Source organism: Cryptomeria japonica, unplaced genomic scaffold (assembly GCF_030272615.1).
Source record: "Cryptomeria japonica unplaced genomic scaffold, Sugi_1.0 HiC_scaffold_551, whole genome shotgun sequence".
In the NCBI taxonomy this organism is placed as follows: Eukaryota; Viridiplantae; Streptophyta; class Pinopsida; order Cupressales; family Cupressaceae; genus Cryptomeria; species Cryptomeria japonica.
In genome coordinates, this window is record NW_026729361.1 from 22890 (window position 1) to 42427 (window position 19538).

The 19538-nt window shown below is 36.9% G+C and overlaps 2 protein-coding genes across 2 annotated transcripts; both read right to left on the bottom strand.

The window, feature by feature from the left end:
• Window positions 1-375: 375 nt before the first annotated feature.
• LOC131872288 (aspartic proteinase nepenthesin-1-like) lies at window positions 376-1701 on the bottom strand. Its single transcript, XM_059216044.1, has one exon. It carries the CDS (start codon window positions 1699-1701, stop codon window positions 376-378), a length of 1326 nt encoding a protein of 441 aa, XP_059072027.1.
• A 10088-nt stretch (window positions 1702-11789) lies between these two features.
• On the bottom strand, window positions 11790-13115 carry LOC131872289 (aspartic proteinase nepenthesin-1-like). Its single transcript, XM_059216045.1, has one exon. It carries the CDS (start codon window positions 13113-13115, stop codon window positions 11790-11792), a length of 1326 nt encoding a protein of 441 aa, XP_059072028.1.
• Between the last annotated feature and the right edge of the window lie 6423 nt (window positions 13116-19538).

Sequence of the window (19538 nt, forward strand, 5' to 3'; positions counted from 1 at the left end):
CACTTAAGACTTGAAGAAAAGATAAGACCATTACAAATGCTTTATAATTATATAAATTCTCTTGTCGTTGTTTTAACTCGCAATTTATATTTTGATAATCAATTATCGCACCTTCATTTCCATGCCAAAATAACACACATAGTGTAGCATATCATAAGGAACCATAAATGAAGGTCCCCGAGAACAACAGGGGCCAAACAATTTTACTGAAAATAAGCAGCTACGAAGATGAAAATTTACATGATTCGCATATCGGACAGTGCAATAGGCAGACGCAGGAGACGAGATCACATATTGCATTCGAAGGACAGAGGAAGAGGAAATGAGAGAGACAGAAAAAGAGAAGAAGAAGAATTAGAAGAGGGAGATGATGATTTAAAGAGAATCACACTTAGTGGGCTTGAAAGAGAGCGTGTTCTGAGCATTGTTGTAAAGGATATGGAAGTTTTGCTGCTGTATGTTTCCGAAGATGGAAGGATTCCCCGATGGTTCACCCAACATTGCCAGGCACAAGAGATTTTCAGATGCCTGAATGAAAAAGTTGTCTGCCGGAAGCTCGTAATCCACGCCGCCTTTGAAGTTGAAGACGAGGGTTGGCAAGGTGAGGTGAGCGGATGATGTGTGGTAACAAAGATCCAAACCTGTAGAAGAGCCGTCTACAGGAGTGAGATCAATGGCGGACTGAATTGCTTCCTTAAGAGGAGAGTAGGCAGCCTGGTCCAGGATGGTAACAGTGGTTCCGGAGTCGATGATCATACCTCCGCTGCCGTCCGATTGCAGATCGAAAGTTCCAGGAGGAATATCTAGTGCCTTACCATTGAGGGTGATTCCTGTAATAGGAATGTACCAGAAAGTGGGAATGATACTGCTCTTGATGAGTGGGAGAGTCTTGGCTCCTCCGCTCAAGGAAGCACCCTCGCCGAAAAAGAGGGGGCTGGTTTGTGAAGAAGAGTCGGTGATGGGCAAAAGACAGTAAGAGAACATGTTCTCTGCTTTGGAACCCAGCTGTGAGATAAGGGAGAGACCACCTCTTCCCAGTCCCACAAGGCCACCACCCTGAGAGAATCCTTGTCCTTCGTTGTCATGCCCGCATCCAAATGCAATGCCTTTAACCTTGCTGCTCCCAATTGACAATGTCTCGTAAGCCAGGTCGCCGCTGGTGAAGGAACCATCGCCATACTGATACATAAAGGTACAATCTGGATTGCATCCGGTTTGCGTACTCCCCAAGGCGTCACAAAGAGAATCACCGCAGGGAATTGTGGAAAATGTGGGGGACTTGGAGGGGTCGAAGATTGGCGTAGGCTGAGAGAAGCAGTCCTTGCAAGGCTTGCACTGAGTCCAAATCAGATCGCTCCCCGTGTCCACAATCGCTTCGAAGCTCACAGAGGGCGTTCCCAGTGCAACGCTCATCAGAAATTCTCCATCCCCTACTTCAACGGGCGTTTCAGCGTCTAATTGCCCTCTTATCAATGCCTCTATCTTCTTCATTCGCTTCTTACTTCGATCCACAGCCAAACCCAATCTCTCAGAAAAACCCAACTCTCTCTCTGATCTGCGCGTCATATTCACCCTTATTTTTACATTTTCATCGCTGCTAGACTTCGGCCAACCACTAAACAGTCTGTCCGAAGAACATGATATCGTTGGAATAGTAAAGCATATCAAGACCACAAAACCCAACAGCTTTGAACGCTCCATTTCTCTTTTTCTTTTCTAAACCTCGAAACCTTTTTCTGCTCTCATCTACTCCACTCCATGCAATATATATACACAGAGAGAGTGAGAAGGAGCCTTAAATCAAAATCAACAGATTCCCCGACGTGTCCACATAACAATATCGATCCTCTTAGAAGGATAGACGAATTTATTTAATTTCCCCTTCTCTATCTCTGCCCGTCTGGAATTGTTCTAGAAGTAGAATAGACTGCTGCAATTCGAAGTGAATCGTATTTTTTTCTGTCCATACCTTCACTAAGTATTTCCGTACACTTAACTCGTAATCCAGTTCCCTCTTCCCATTGAATTTTGTGGACCCATTCAGATCGAAATTCCAAAACGTGTTGTAACCGGAGGGTTAGTTTTCTAAAAATATTTAAAATTAGTTTACACATAATTATTCTTAGTCGGTTTATCCGGCTTTCCAACTTATTCTCATTCTTGTTTATCTCATTCTTAAATTTTGCTCTAATTAGTTTATTCATTTTTAAGATTTAGAGATTTTACTTGTACAAAACTGTTATATTCAATGCTCTATTATGTATTCACATTACCGTATCCTATCATAAAGTTCTATTCAAGGATTTATACCAGAAAGAAAAAGTACATGAAAGTTAATGTAATCTATGTGGTTGAACATCCACATATATAAATCATCTAAATTGAATTTTATTTTTATTCTCGTTCTTATTTATCTTATTTCTCAATTTTACTTGTGCAGAAGTGTTATATGCAATGTTCTATTATATATTCACATTGCCATATCCTATCATAACGTTTTGCTCAAGGATTTATACCAGAAGGAAAAAGTAGATAAAAGTTAGCGTAATCTATGTGGTTGAACATGCAAGTATATAAATCATCTAAATTGAATTTAAGAATCCATCTTTTAAGAATTGGGTATGTAGTTGTATCAGTGATAAGCATGAAAGTCATGTCAACTAGGGATCACTCCCCATGTCCACGATTGTTTTATGTCAAATCCATAGATATGCGTAAGTTCTATATGTGTGAATATAAATTCTTCCCTAACATTTGATCTAATAAATCTCACTTTTCGTCAATTTACCTTGAAGTTAACTCTTCACTAATTGTCAAGTATTCGCAATAGTTAAAATCACATTAGGGAGCCTGGTAGATCACTAGGGTCAAGTTCTCCTAGGTTATCCTTCGGAATGGTCGGCTTCACGAGCCTGGCCAATTTAGGTAAATGGAAAAGAAGCATGCAAATTTCCCAAGATGAAAACTTTGATGGAGATAGATTCATCTTGGTGCTCCAACCAAAAGCGTTTCTATGATAAATGTTTCATTTATGCAAATTCGTATTCAATGAATTCTCAAAGCGACTGCATGTTAAATAAATGCACATTGAATTCTTTCAAAAACCAAAATGTTCAATAAATCACATAAAACAGGTACTAAATGTAATTATGATAGAATAAAAGGTTTGGAGTTAAAAAATTCGAATTTAAATTGCTAAATCTCAAGGGTCAGTATTGTATGGTGCAATATTGATTGGACGCCCCATTATTGACCAATAACAGAAAAAAGGCTAATACTTATGTAGAGAATAAATGCCTAGACATTGAGGTGTGGATGGAGAATAATCTAATAATAAATGTGATACATACGAATGTGTGCATGAATCCACGGGATAAGATAGAATATAACGGGGTGTATGTAAATTAATAAGGGTGGCTAATTAGAGAATGGGCCAAGATTTCGACAAGATTGCATCATTTCTTGATATATGGTTGAATTAATCCATCCTCTAATAATATACCCAAAACTAAGGATAGTTTGACTAGATTAAAATATTTTACCATTATGTTTTGACCATACATTGACGTGCATGTGAATCCTAAAATAGTAATACATCTCAAAGCATATGGAATGTGGAATATATCGTTTAAATTAGATGCTTGGACGTCAAATAATAGTTAATATAGATAGAGTAATGGACCTTGGCACATACTAGCATGTGATACTCATTCTTTACATTTGAATCCTTCATGAGAGCCTAAAAAATAGAGAAATTATGTATAGTGAGTAGCTTATATCTCAAGAATTAAATAGACATCAATAAAATACGTGAACCTATTTAACAATCTAGAAGATTAAGAAATATGAAAATGAGTAGTAAGTTTAGGGGTATCTTCATGTGCAAAAGGTTCTGTGACGTAGTGCCCTATGGTATATTGATACTACCACATCCTATCATATAAAAGCTTTATTTAGAAATGGTGATTGCATGCTTCATATGAGAGAAATTATAGAAGAGGGAAAATAGTACATGAATTTATTATGCCGAAGGCGTCTCTTATATGAATTGGATGAGCTGTTTTTGGGCATCAACGATTGTGAGTAAAGGAGACAGCATTGCAAGACGATTGGGAATATTGGAGCTGCCCGCTGTCCATTAGTTTTATTCTTCATTTTTTGTCAGAATGTGTGCACTGCCCATCATCTCTCGATCTTCTCATTTTACCACTATCTCTCCTCTTGCAGTCACGATCAGATGAGATTTTTTCGAAAATTCTACTCCTCCATTAATGCAAACATAGTACTCTCAAATATTTGAGCTCTCACAATCTAAATTTTAGGGTTCCTGCCACTTGTTCCGTGTGCCTCTTTAATAATTCATAAATGTCATTATTTTCTTGTTTTTTATTTCTATACAATTTAGTTGTTGCACGGTTTCCCATGATAAGTGAATGGTGGGACCTTTTTTAATTACTAAGTACACTCAACCTTTATGTTTCCATTTGTCTAAATCAAACCATCTAGTAATTCCGAAACCCTAAAAAAGTTGTATGGGTTTTATAGACACTTCAAAATTTACTATGTTTGTATGTGTTAAAATGACTATGTTAGTGGGTTTTAAGTTATTTACTTATTATTCTGTTAATGTATTATATATAATAATAATATTATTGAATAGAAACCTATTTGTTTAAATAGTTCAAGTAATTTATGGTGAAAATGTAAATAGAATAGAATAATTTTTTATTTTCAAATAGAAATAAACTATACAAATCATGTAAATTGTATTAGTATTATTGTAATATTATCATAAAAACTCGACCTTCAAGGACCCAACAAAAAAACAGATGCGAACCAACCCATAAAAACCAGGGAAAAGCAGCCCCATAGAACAACAGACAAGAACAATACAGAATTTCTACATAACAAAACTACAACACTTTGACCAATTTGTCATTCTTCTGAATGACATCCTCATTGATTTTCTGAACTTTCTTAATGATGTTGTCAACACGGGTCACACCCTTATCTTTTCTATGGAGCCTCGTCGCTCGACCAAGTAGGGGCTTCTCTTTCGTATCCAGATCCGCATCCACATCCTCTGAGGGAGCCCTAAGTTTCTTACAGGTACCGGCATTCACAACCTTATCTTTCTTCACCATCTCAGTGCTACCAGTGGGGCACTTGCCCTGAGAAATATAATGAAGAACTTCAGCCTATTCATTGAGTCTACGTAGACCAATGCTAGTATTGTTCATGGCAGACATACTCACCTCCACCACCACACTCAAACTATGCTGATGTTTATAAGTCATTTTCCAAAGCCTTAATGTGCTCTTCATGTTCCTCCTTAAGGTCTTTAATACCATTAGCCAGGGTATGCGTATTCGAGACCTAGTACTGTCGAGGTCCCCATTAGGTGGATTGGCCTTCTCTTTGAGATTATTAATCTCTTGAAAAATCTAGGTGAATTGGGCATTTTGGTTATCCTTTAAATTCCTCAAGTTAATATTCGTAATCGTATTCTCAGGGACCGACAAACCATCTCCTTAGGAGTAAACCCACCACCAAGAGTAGGTATAGAAACATTGACACCCTAATCCTCCGCAGGCCCGTCCAAATCAATCTGAGAGGCATTCGGTCGCTTAGAATAATTCTCGTTGACATTGTTAAATACTTTGGTTTTGTCAATAGCTCTTGACATAGAAACGCTGGCCACTCTTTTAACCTTCACATCAGAACTACCGTCCACCGAATTAGGGACATGTTCAGGGTCATCCTCCTCGTTAGATAAAATAATTTATTTTCTGCTAGTACGGTTAGGGATTTTAGACGATGAGGGTCCTTGTTTGTTATAAATGTGAAAGACTTCGTTCCCATCGAAGTCCACCTCTTCATCAGAAGAGATTTCCCCATAATGAATATGGACATTCTTCTTGTATTCTATACCAGTTTTAGCACTCGTATTCCTCTCGACATTGATAGTCTTGGCATACTTCATAATCAACGGGAATAAGCCCTCATGGAGAACAAGGGAGGATGCACATTTCTCGTGAGCCCTAATGCTATTATTCAATGATGAGACCAAATAAAAGGCCAAGGAAATGCACTTGTGATGCCGAAAATGATTAATAATGACAAAGTGATAGCTAAGTAAGCTACAGAATTTACCATCAACGGTGAGGCGGCGCACGATAACCTCTGAGACCTCGTACCATGGCTTTGAAAGTGATTTTTTCTCCCACCCAACATTATTATTCTTTCTCACCTTCTCCCTTTCCTTCGGCGGGAAAAAGGTTTTCATCGCCACCATCGCACATTTCTTATGCTTGTAGAATTTGGTGCCCTTGTTCAGAATTTTGGACACCTTAGCCACCATCTCCTCATTAACCTCCAGCTCCATACCATAGACACAGATAAAACCATCCTTCCACCCATTAAGAAAGGCCTCAGTAACAAGGGCATCCACACCATGAAGCATCTCGATATAACTAGTCAAAACTCCTACCGAAAGTTCTTTCCATACTGCTTCCTTATTTCGTCATTTTTCGCAGACTATGGGATCCAAACGGTTCCTATCTCCCCTAATATTAAAAAATACTAATTCTCAACAACCTGCAACACAAACAGAGTTGACATAAACCATATAAAAACAATTAAAAAAGCCACCAGAAAGTTCGTCTTTCCCCTCATAAAAGAAGTCTTGCCCACGACACTTTGGAAGATGTCATTCTCCATCATTTCCAAAAGCCCCTTGAGCTTCGCAAGCATCATAATCATTACGGAGTAGGTTAAGAAGATCCACTGGGATCTTATCATAAATGTTCCAAAGTTTCCTACTTGCCAAGTCGGCCCCAATGTTGGCCTAAATATCCGCAACCTTATTACCTTCATGGTAGACATGTGAAATGTTAAATTCACAGAAGCCCCTGAGAGGAATTAGGCTATCTTGAATAATATGTTTAATCAACCAAATAGGAGAGGAGGAAGTCGTTAAACAATGATGTTTAGGGAGTCACACTCCAACCAGACCCTTCTCAAACCTTTCTCTTTGGCCAATTTGATATTGGTATAAATTGTGAAGGCCTCATTAAAGTGATTTGTCTGGGTACCCAAAGAGAGGGCCATTGTCGAGACCATCCTGCCATTGTTATCACGCACCACTTCCCCACATCCAGCAGGTCTGGGATTCCCATTCGCCACACCATCAATTAATGTTACTTTAGGTCCAATATTTTTTTTAAATGTTATAAAAATTGATTAACAAGATATGAGAAAGAGTTTATTGAATTAATAGATAGAGAGAGAAATCAATCCAATGTCATTTCTTTCAATGAAATGGAAAATATTTTTGCAGGAAGAGCATCATCAAGAATCAAGACAATAGATAAAGTAGTAAATGTTGTCAAGTGAGTGCTAAGATCAACTTTCCCATTGGACTTCTCAAAACATGGTACCTCTGTTTTCTTTGAGATGGGATTCTTTAGGACGGTATATGAAAGTAGTCCACGTGTGCAATATGGTGGAAGAGTTAGTTGGGATTAGGTTTGGCTTGTGCTGGCCAATTATTCAGATGTCCAAATCTCTACTACGATACATAATTTATAAGGATTATTTCCATAAAAAAATAAACCAACTGAATAATTGTAGTGCTCTATTGTATTTAAGTTAAGAGTGTAAAATTATCCCTTTCCCAATTGAATGATCCTTCTTCCTTTCTAGCTATACATTGAATAATAAATAAGTATTTTCCAGCATCTATATCCGTTGCGACAAGAATCTTCGATAGAAAAATAATAATAATAAGTAAAGAAAAATGAAATGGCATTATACTAGAATACATTATTTTCATGACCCAAAATAGTAAATTAATGGATACTAAGCGATTGGAGCTAGTTAAATGCCTTGCTGAAGGAGTAATTACCAAAATAAAAGAAAAAAGAGAAAAGAGGAGACTATGTTTAAACTGGTTCAATTTAAAACTTCCTAATAGTATCCTCATGTGGCATACATTGCCAAGCACTAAGAAAGAATTTTTTATATCATTGTAGATCTAAATGCATCTCACCTTAGGTGGTTAATCGGGTCAATGGAGATGGAAAAATCCTTTACAAAGGCTGCACATTATCTAGTAAGCACAATAGTTTTAAAAGATAATAAATAAATAATAAGAATGAAATTAGAACAAGAATTTAATCAAGTGTAAATGCACTCCACTCATCACCTTCGTCGCCCAATTGAATAAACTAAGAAAATATAAGCTAAGCTACTAGTTTAGATGTTGTCCAATGCCCTTAGAAACTATATGAATAGCATGTTGGACACCTTATCCACCATCTCCTCATCAACCTCCAGCTCCATACCATAGACACAGAGCACACCATACTTCCACCCATGAACAAAGGCCTCGGTAACAAGGGCATCCGCACCATGAAGCGTCTCGATATAACTAGTAAAAACACTTATCGAAAGTTCTTTGCATACTGCTTCCTTATTTCATCATTTTTCATAGACTATGGGCTCCAAACGGTTCCTATCTCCCCCAATCTTGGAAAATACCGATTCTCAACAACCTGCAACACAAACAGAGTTGAGCTAAACAAAAACAATCAAAAACGCCACCAGAAAGTTTGACTTTCCCCTCATAGAAGAAGTCTTGCCCAGGACACTTTGGAAGACGTCATTCTCCATCATTTCCGAAAGCCCCTTGAGCTTCGCACGCATCATGATCATTACGGAGTAGGTTAAGAAGATCCTCTGGGATCCGATCATAAATGTTCCAAACTTTCCTACTTGGCAAGTCGGCCCCAATGTTGGCCTAAATATCGGCAACCTTATTACCTTCACGATAGACATGTGAAATGGTAAATTCGTAGAATCCCCTGAGAAGCATTAGGCTATCTTCAATAATATGTTTAATCGACCAACTAGGGGAGGAGGAAGTTGTTAAACAATTAATGATGTTTAGGGAGTCACACTCCAAGAAGACCCTTCTCAAACCTTTCTCTTTGGCCAATTTGATATTGGTATACGTTGTGAAGGCCTCACTAAAGTGGTTTGTCTAGGTACCCAAAGAGAGGGCCACCATCGAGACCATCCTGCCATTATTATCACGCACCACTCCCCCATATCCAGCAGGTCCGGGATTCCCCTTCGCTGCACCATCAATTAATGTTACTTTAGGTCCAATATTTTTTTTTAAACGTTATAAAAATTGATTAACAAGATATGAGAAAGAGTTTATTGAATTAATAGATAAAGGGAAAAATCAATCCAATGTCATTTGTTTCAATGAAATGAAAAAGATTTTTGCAGGAAGAGAATCCTCAAGAATCAAGCCAATAGATAAAGTAGTAAATGTTGTCAAGTGAGTGCTAAGATCAACTTTCCCATTGGACTTCTCGAAACATGGTACCTCTATGTGCTTTGAGATGGGATTCTTTAGGACGGTATATGAAAGTAGTCTACGTGTGCAATATGATGGAAGAGTTAGTTGGGATTAGGTTTGGCCTGTGCCGGCCAATTATTCAAATGTCGACATCTCTACTATGATACATGATTTATAAGGAGTGCTTCCATAAAAAAGTAAACCAACCGAATAATTGTAGTGCTCTATTGTATTTAAGTTAAGAGTGTAAAATTATCCCTTTCCCAATTGAATGATCCTTCTTCCTTTCTAGCTATACATTGAATAATAAATAAATATTTTCCAGCATCTATATCCGTTGCAACAAGAATCTTCGATAGAAAAATAATAATAATAATAATAAGTAAAGAAAAATGAAATGGCATTATACTAGAATACATTATTTTCATGACCCAAAATAGTAAATTAATGGATACAAAGCAATTGTAGCTAGTTAAATGCCTTGCTGAAGGAGTAATTACCAAAATAAAATAAAAAAAGAAAAGAGGAGGCTCTGTTTAAACTGGTTCAATCTAAAACTTCCTAATATTATCCTCGTGTGACATACATTGTCGAGCATTGAGAAACATAGAATTTTTTATATCGCTTGTAGCTCTAAATGCATCTCACCTTAGGTGGTTGATAGGGTCGAGGGAGATGGAAAAATCCTTAACAAAGGTTGCACATTATCTAGTTAGCACAATAGTTTTACAAGATAATAAATAAATAATAAGAATGAAATTAGAACAAGAATTTAATCAAATGTAAATGCACTCCACTCTTCACCTTCATCGCCCAATTGGATAAACTAAGAAAATATAAGCTAAGATGTTAGTTTAGATGTTGTCCAATGCCCTTAGAAACTATATGAATAGCATATTGGGCCGCCATCCCTCCTCTTACCCTCCTTGCATTGTCAAGGTGAAATAAGTATGAGGTTGATTTAATAATTATTTTAAATTTATATGTTTTATTTATTATTCATTGTGTGTTTCTTACTTGTTAATGCTTTATCAATTGTAAACTATGTAATACTACGAATACTTTTTCCTTGGAATATATAATTAGTTCTCTCTCCCTCTATATTAAGGATATTTTTTAAGAAATTATTGTTTATTTAAATAAATATAATAATATCTATTTAAGAATTATCTCAACCAATATTTTATTCATCTGAGAAGTTTTTTGGCTATCTAAAAATCTAATAAGTGTCAACTCTCTCAAATAATTGATTTTAGTATCCTTTGTGTTCATTGGACTATAATAATACGTAAGTAGACACTGCAACATAGATCATGTGAAATTGAAATTAACATGTTAGGATTTACAAGGTGAAAGAGTGAAGATACTATGATTTTTTGTAGGCAATCAAAACTTTTCTCAATAATTGTGTTATTATGTTGTAGTCCACTAATATTTTAATTTTTTAGGTCACGAAAAAAAGTTCCAAAACCTAATGCAATCCTATTAAAATGTTGAAAACAAGTAATCATGTCACATTATCAATGGCTGAAAATTGATGTGTGGTCTAACATCCATACTCTGAAGCACAAATACATTACATAATTTAATTTTATTATCTAAGGTGCGTTGTAGTGTAGTAGCAACCTTTCAAATGAGAGGCCCCGATTCACCATCAATAAGTTTTCTATATAAGATTTGTGTAAGATGTCATCGAATGCACTATAAAGCGCTGATAGGTAATCGTGAATCGTGATATAGGCATAGCCTTAAATATTAGCACTTTTAAATAAATTGCAAAGGCTCCAAAATGATATTCTTAATTCTCGAGAACTCGTCTTCTCTAGTAGAAAATTATACAATAGTAATTGTGAGAAAATTAGAGAGACCTTCTTAGCAACAACCTTACCTTATATATAGGCTACATTAAATTGCGTTTGATCTTAGTAATGTGAAATGCGGACATGATTGAAAATAAGTATTATTTGAATGTATAAATCACAGACACGGATCTTAAAGTTAAATACCATTAAAAATATTCATAGGCATACAATAATTTATTTTACACTTAAGACTTGAAGAAAAGATAAGACCATTACAAATGCTTTATAATTATATAAATTCTCTTGTCGTTGTTTTAACTCGCAATTTATATTTTGATAATCAATTATCGCACCTTCATTTCCATGCCAAAATAACACACATAGTGTAGCATATCATAAGGAACCATAAATGAAGGTCCCCGAGAACAACAGGGGCCAAACAATTTTACTGAAAATAAGCAGCTACGAAGATGAAAATTTACATGATTCGCATATCGGACAGTGCAATAGGCAGACGCAGGAGACGAGATCACATATTGCATTCGAAGGACAGAGGAAGAGGAAATGAGAGAGACAGAAAAAGAGAAGAAGAAGAATTAGAAGAGGGAGATGATGATTTAAAGAGAATCACACTTAGTGGGCTTGAAAGAGAGCGTGTTCTGAGCATTGTTGTAAAGGATATGGAAGTTTTGCTGCTGTATGTTTCCGAAGATGGAAGGATTCCCCGATGGTTCACCCAACATTGCCAGGCACAAGAGATTTTCAGATGCCTGAATGAAAAAGTTGTCTGCCGGAAGCTCGTAATCCACGCCGCCTTTGAAGTTGAAGACGAGGGTTGGCAAGGTGAGGTGAGCGGATGATGTGTGGTAACAAAGATCCAAACCTGTAGAAGAGCCGTCTACAGGAGTGAGATCAATGGCGGACTGAATTGCTTCCTTAAGAGGAGAGTAGGCAGCCTGGTCCAGGATGGTAACAGTGGTTCCGGAGTCGATGATCATACCTCCGCTGCCGTCCGATTGCAGATCGAAAGTTCCAGGAGGAATATCTAGTGCCTTACCATTGAGGGTGATTCCTGTAATAGGAATGTACCAGAAAGTGGGAATGATACTGCTCTTGATGAGTGGGAGAGTCTTGGCTCCTCCGCTCAAGGAAGCACCCTCGCCGAAAAAGAGGGGGCTGGTTTGTGAAGAAGAGTCGGTGATGGGCAAAAGACAGTAAGAGAACATGTTCTCTGCTTTGGAACCCAGCTGTGAGATAAGGGAGAGACCACCTCTTCCCAGTCCCACAAGGCCACCACCCTGAGAGAATCCTTGTCCTTCGTTGTCATGCCCGCATCCAAATGCAATGCCTTTAACCTTGCTGCTCCCAATTGACAATGTCTCGTAAGCCAGGTCGCCGCTGGTGAAGGAACCATCGCCATACTGATACATAAAGGTACAATCTGGATTGCATCCGGTTTGCGTACTCCCCAAGGCGTCACAAAGAGAATCACCGCAGGGAATTGTGGAAAATGTGGGGGACTTGGAGGGGTCGAAGATTGGCGTAGGCTGAGAGAAGCAGTCCTTGCAAGGCTTGCACTGAGTCCAAATCAGATCGCTCCCCGTGTCCACAATCGCTTCGAAGCTCACAGAGGGCGTTCCCAGTGCAACGCTCATCAGAAATTCTCCATCCCCTACTTCAACGGGCGTTTCAGCGTCTAATTGCCCTCTTATCAATGCCTCTATCTTCTTCATTCGCTTCTTACTTCGATCCACAGCCAAACCCAATCTCTCAGAAAAACCCAACTCTCTCTCTGATCTGCGCGTCATATTCACCCTTATTTTTACATTTTCATCGCTGCTAGACTTCGGCCAACCACTAAACAGTCTGTCCGAAGAACATGATATCGTTGGAATAGTAAAGCATATCAAGACCACAAAACCCAACAGCTTTGAACGCTCCATTTCTCTTTTTCTTTTCTAAACCTCGAAACCTTTTTCTGCTCTCATCTACTCCACTCCATGCAATATATATACACAGAGAGAGTGAGAAGGAGCCTTAAATCAAAATCAACAGATTCCCCGACGTGTCCACATAACAATATCGATCCTCTTAGAAGGATAGACGAATTTATTTAATTTCCCCTTCTCTATCTCTGCCCGTCTGGAATTGTTCTAGAAGTAGAATAGACTGCTGCAATTCGAAGTGAATCGTATTTTTTTCTGTCCATACCTTCACTAAGTATTTCCGTACACTTAACTCGTAATCCAGTTCCCTCTTCCCATTGAATTTTGTGGACCCATTCAGATCGAAATTCCAAAACGTGTTGTAACCGGAGGGTTAGTTTTCTAAAAATATTTAAAATTAGTTTACACATAATTATTCTTAGTCGGTTTATCCGGCTTTCCAACTTATTCTCATTCTTGTTTATCTCATTCTTAAATTTTGCTCTAATTAGTTTATTCATTTTTAAGATTTAGAGATTTTACTTGTACAAAACTGTTATATTCAATGCTCTATTATGTATTCACATTACCGTATCCTATCATAAAGTTCTATTCAAGGATTTATACCAGAAAGAAAAAGTACATGAAAGTTAATGTAATCTATGTGGTTGAACATCCACATATATAAATCATCTAAATTGAATTTTATTTTTATTCTCGTTCTTATTTATCTTATTTCTCAATTTTACTTGTGCAGAAGTGTTATATGCAATGTTCTATTATATATTCACATTGCCATATCCTATCATAACGTTTTGCTCAAGGATTTATACCAGAAGGAAAAAGTAGATAAAAGTTAGCGTAATCTATGTGGTTGAACATGCAAGTATATAAATCATCTAAATTGAATTTAAGAATCCATCTTTTAAGAATTGGGTATGTAGTTGTATCAGTGATAAGCATGAAAGTCATGTCAACTAGGGATCACTCCCCATGTCCACGATTGTTTTATGTCAAATCCATAGATATGCGTAAGTTCTATATGTGTGAATATAAATTCTTCCCTAACATTTGATCTAATAAATCTCACTTTTCGTCAATTTACCTTGAAGTTAACTCTTCACTAATTGTCAAGTATTCGCAATAGTTAAAATCACATTAGGGAGCCTGGTAGATCACTAGGGTCAAGTTCTCCTAGGTTATCCTTCGGAATGGTCGGCTTCACGAGCCTGGCCAATTTAGGTAAATGGAAAAGAAGCATGCAAATTTCCCAAGATGAAAACTTTGATGGAGATAGATTCATCTTGGTGCTCCAACCAAAAGCGTTTCTATGATAAATGTTTCATTTATGCAAATTCGTATTCAATGAATTCTCAAAGCAACTGCATGTTAAATAAATGCACATTGAATTCTTTCAAAAACCAAAATGTTCAATAAATCACATAAAACAGGTACTAAATGTAATTATGATAGAATAAAAGGTTTGGAGTTAAAAAATTCGAATTTAAATTGCTAAATCTCAAGGGTCAGTATTGTATGGTGCAATATTGATTGGACGCCCCATTATTGACCAATAACAGAAAAAAGGCTAATACTTATGTAGAGAATAAATGCCTAGACATTGAGGTGTGGATGGAGAATAATCTAATAATAAATGTGATACATACGAATGTGTGCATGAATCCACGGGATAAGATAGAATATAAGGGGGTGTATGTAAATTAATAAGGGTGGCTAATTAGAGAATGGGCCAAGATTTCGACAAGATTGCATCATTTCTTGATATATGGTTGAATTAATCCATCCTCTAATAATATACCCAAAACTAAGGATAGTTTGACTAGATTAAAATATTTTACCATTATGTTTTGACCATACATTGACGTGCATGTGAATCCTAAAATAGTAATACATCTCAAAGCATATGGAATGTGGAATATATCGTTTAAATTAGATGCTTGGACGTCAAATAATAGTTAATATAGATAGAGTAATGGACCTTGGCACATACTAGCATGTGATACTCATTCTTTACATTTGAATCCTTCATGAGAGCCTAAAAAATAGAGAAATTATGTATAGTGAGTAGCTTATATCTCAAGAATTAAATAGACATCAATAAAATACGTGAACCTATTTAACAATCTAGAAGATTAAGAAATATGAAAATGAGTAGTAAGTTTAGGGGTATCTTCATGTGCAAAAGGTTCTGTGACGTAGTGCCCTATGGTATATTGATACTACCACATCCTATCATATAAAAGCTTTATTTAGAAATGGTGATTGCATGCTTCATATGAGAGAAATTATAGAAGAGGGAAAATAGTACATGAATTTATTATGCCGAAGGCGTCTCTTATATGAATTGGATGAGCTGTTTTTGGGCATCAACGATTGTGAGTAAAGGAGACAGCATTGCAAGACGATTGGGAATATTGGAGCTGCCCGCTGTCCATTAGTTTTATTCTTCATTTTTTGTCAGAATGTGTGCACTGCCCATCATCTCTCGATCTTCTCATTTTACCACTATCTCTCCTCTTGCAGTCACGATCAGATGAGATTTTTTTGAAAATTCTACTCCTCCATTAATGCAAACATAGTACTCTCAAATATTTGAGCTCTCACAATCTAAATTTTAGGGTTCCTGCCACTTGTTCCGTGTGCCTCTTTAATAATTCATAAATGTCATTATTTTCTTGTTTTTTATTTCTATACAATTTAGTTGTTGCACGGTTTCCCATGATAAGTGAATGGTGGGACCTTTTTTAATTACTAAGTACACTCAACCTTTATGTTTCCATTTGTCTAAATCAAACCATCTAGTAATTCCGAAACCCTAAAAAAGTTGTATGGGTTTTATAGACACTTCAAAATTTACTATGTTTGTATGTGTTAAAATGACTATGTTAGTGGGTTTTAAGTTATTTACTTATTATTCTGTTAATGTATTATATATAATAATAATATTATTGAATAGAAACCTATTTGTTTAAATAGTTCAAGTAATTTATGGTGAAAATGTAAATAGAATAGAATAATTTTTTATTTTCAAATAGAAATAAACTATACAAATCATGTAAATTGTATTAGTATTATTGTAATATTATCATAAAAACTCGACCTTCAAGGACCCAACAAAAAAACAGATGCGAACCAACCCATAAAAACCAGGGAAAAGCAGCCCCATAGAACAACAGACAAGAACAATACAGAATTTCTACATAACAAAACTACAACACTTTGACCAATTTGTCATTCTTCTGAATGACATCCTCATTGATTTTCTGAACTTTCTTAATGATGTTGTCAACACGGGTCACACCCTTATCTTTTCTATGGAGCCTCGTCGCTCGACCAAGTAGGGGCTTCTCTTTCGTATCCAGATCCGCATCCACATCCTCTGAGGGAGCCCTAAGTTTCTTACAGGTACCAGCATTCACAACCTTATCTTTCTTCACCATCTCAGTGCTACCAGTGGGGCACTTGCCCTGAGAAATATAATGAAGAACTTCAGCCTATTCATTGAGTCTACGTAGACCAATGCTAGTATTGTTCATGGCAGACATACTCACCTCCACCACCACACTCAAACTATGCTGATGTTTATAAGTCATTTTCCAAAGCCTTAATGTGCTCTTCATGTTCCTCCTTAAGGTCTTTAATACCATTAGCCAGGGTATGCGTATTCGAGACCTAGTACTGTCGAGGTCCCCATTAGGTGGATTGGCCTTCTCTTTGAGATTATTAATCTCTTGAAAAATCTAGGTGAATTGGGCATTTTGGTTATCCTTTAAATTCCTCAAGTTAATATTCGTAATCGTATTCTCAGGGACCGACAAACCATCTCCTTAGGAGTAAACCCACCACCAAGAGTAGGTATAGAAACATTGACACCCTAATCCTCCGCAGGCCCGTCCAAATCAATCTGAGAGGCATTCGGTCGCTTAGAATAATTCTCGTTGACATTGTTAAATACTTTGGTTTTGTCAATAGCTCTTGACATAGAAACGCTGGCCACTCTTTTAACCTTCACATCAGAACTACCGTCCACCGAATTAGGGACATGTTCAGGGTCATCCTCCTCGTTAGATAAAATAATTTATTTTCTGCTAGTACGGTTAGGGATTTTAGACGATGAGGGTCCTTGTTTGTTATAAATGTGAAAGACTTCGTTCCCATCGAAGTCCACCTCTTCATCAGAAGAGATTTCCCCATAATGAATATGGACATTCTTCTTGTATTCTATACCAGTTTTAGCACTCGTATTCCTCTCGACATTGATAGTCTTGGCATACTTCATAATCAACGGGAATAAGCCCTCATGGAGAACAAGGGAGGATGCACATTTCTCGTGAGCCCTAATGCTATTATTCAATGATGAGACCAAATAAAAGGCCAAGGAAATGCACTTGTGATGCCGAAAATGATTAATAATGACAAAGTGATAGCTAAGTAAGCTACAGAATTTACCATCAACGGTGAGGCGGCGCACGATAACCTCTGAGACCTCGTACCATGGCTTTGAAAGTGATTTTTTCTCCCACCCAACATTATTATTCTTTCTCACCTTCTCCCTTTCCTTCGGCGGGAAAAAGGTTTTCATCGCCACCATCGCACATTTCTTATGCTTGTAGAATTTGGTGCCCTTGTTCAGAATTTTGGACACCTTAGCCACCATCTCCTCATTAACCTCCAGCTCCATACCATAGACACAGATAAAACCATCCTTCCACCCATTAAGAAAGGCCTCAGTAACAAGGGCATCCACACCATGAAGCATCTCGATATAACTAGTCAAAACTCCTACCGAAAGTTCTTTCCATACTGCTTCCTTATTTCGTCATTTTTCGCAGACTATGGGATCCAAACGGTTCCTATCTCCCCTAATATTAAAAAATACTAATTCTCAACAACCTGCAACACAAACAGAGTTGACATAAACCATATAAAAACAATTAAAAAAGCCACCAGAAAGTTCGTCTTTCCCCTCATAAAAGAAGTCTTGCCCACGACACTTTGGAAGATGTCATTCTCCATCATTTCCAAAAGCCCCTTGAGCTTCGCAAGCATCATAATCATTACGGAGTAGGTTAAGAAGATCCACTGGGATCTTATCATAAATGTTCCAAAGTTTCCTACTTGCCAAGTCGGCCCCAATGTTGGCCTAAATATCCGCAACCTTATTACCTTCATGGTAGACATGTGAAATGTTAAATTCACAGAAGCCCCTGAGAGGAATTAGGCTATCTTGAATAATATGTTTAATCAACCAAATAGGAGAGGAGGAAGTCGTTAAACAATGATGTTTAGGGAGTCACACTCCAACCAGACCCTTCTCAAACCTTTCTCTTTGGCCAATTTGATATTGGTATAAATTGTGAAGGCCTCATTAAAGTGATTTGTCTGGGTACCCAAAGAGAGGGCCATTGTCGAGACCATCCTGCCATTGTTATCACGCACCACTTCCCCACATCCAGCAGGTCTGGGATTCCCATTCGCCACACCATCAATTAATGTTACTTTAGGTCCAATATTTTTTTTAAATGTTATAAAAATTGATTAACAAGATATGAGAAAGAGTTTATTGAATTAATAGATAGAGAGAGAAATCAATCCAATGTCATTTCTTTCAATGAAATGGAAAATATTTTTGCAGGAAGAGCATCATCAAGAATCAAGACAATAGATAAAGTAGTAAATGTTGTCAAGTGAGTGCTAAGATCAACTTTCCCATTGGACTTCTCAAAACATGGTACCTCTGTTTTCTTTGAGATGGGATTCTTTAGGACGGTATATGAAAGTAGTCCACGTGTGCAATATGGTGGAAGAGTTAGTTGGGATTAGGTTTGGCTTGTGCTGGCCAATTATTCAGATGTCCAAATCTCTACTACGATACATAATTTATAAGGATTATTTCCATAAAAAAATAAACCAACTGAATAATTGTAGTGCTCTATTGTATTTAAGTTAAGAGTGTAAAATTATCCCTTTCCCAATTGAATGATCCTTCTTCCTTTCTAGCTATACATTGAATAATAAATAAGTATTTTCCAGCATCTATATCCGTTGCGACAAGAATCTTCGATAGAAAAATAATAATAATAAGTAAAGAAAAATGAAATGGCATTATACTAGAATACATTATTTTCATGACCCAAAATAGTAAATTAATGGATACTAAGCGATTGGAGCTAGTTAAATGCCTTGCTGAAGGAGTAATTACCAAAATAAAAGAAAAAAGAGAAAAGAGGAGACTATGTTTAAACTGGTTCAATTTAAAACTTCCTAATAGTATCCTCATGTGGCATACATTGCCAAGCACTAAGAAAGAATTTTTTATATCATTGTAGATCTAAATGCATCTCACCTTAGGTGGTTAATCGGGTCAATGGAGATGGAAAAATCCTTTACAAAGGCTGCACATTATCTAGTAAGCACAAT

What these genes read in the sequence shown, in the direction of transcription:
- LOC131872289 (XM_059216045.1), bottom strand. Translation starts at nt 13,115, where the DNA reads ATGGAGCGTTCAAAGCTGTTGGGTTTTGTGGTCTTGATATGCTTTACT.
- LOC131872288 (XM_059216044.1), bottom strand. Translation starts at nt 1,701, where the DNA reads ATGGAGCGTTCAAAGCTGTTGGGTTTTGTGGTCTTGATATGCTTTACT.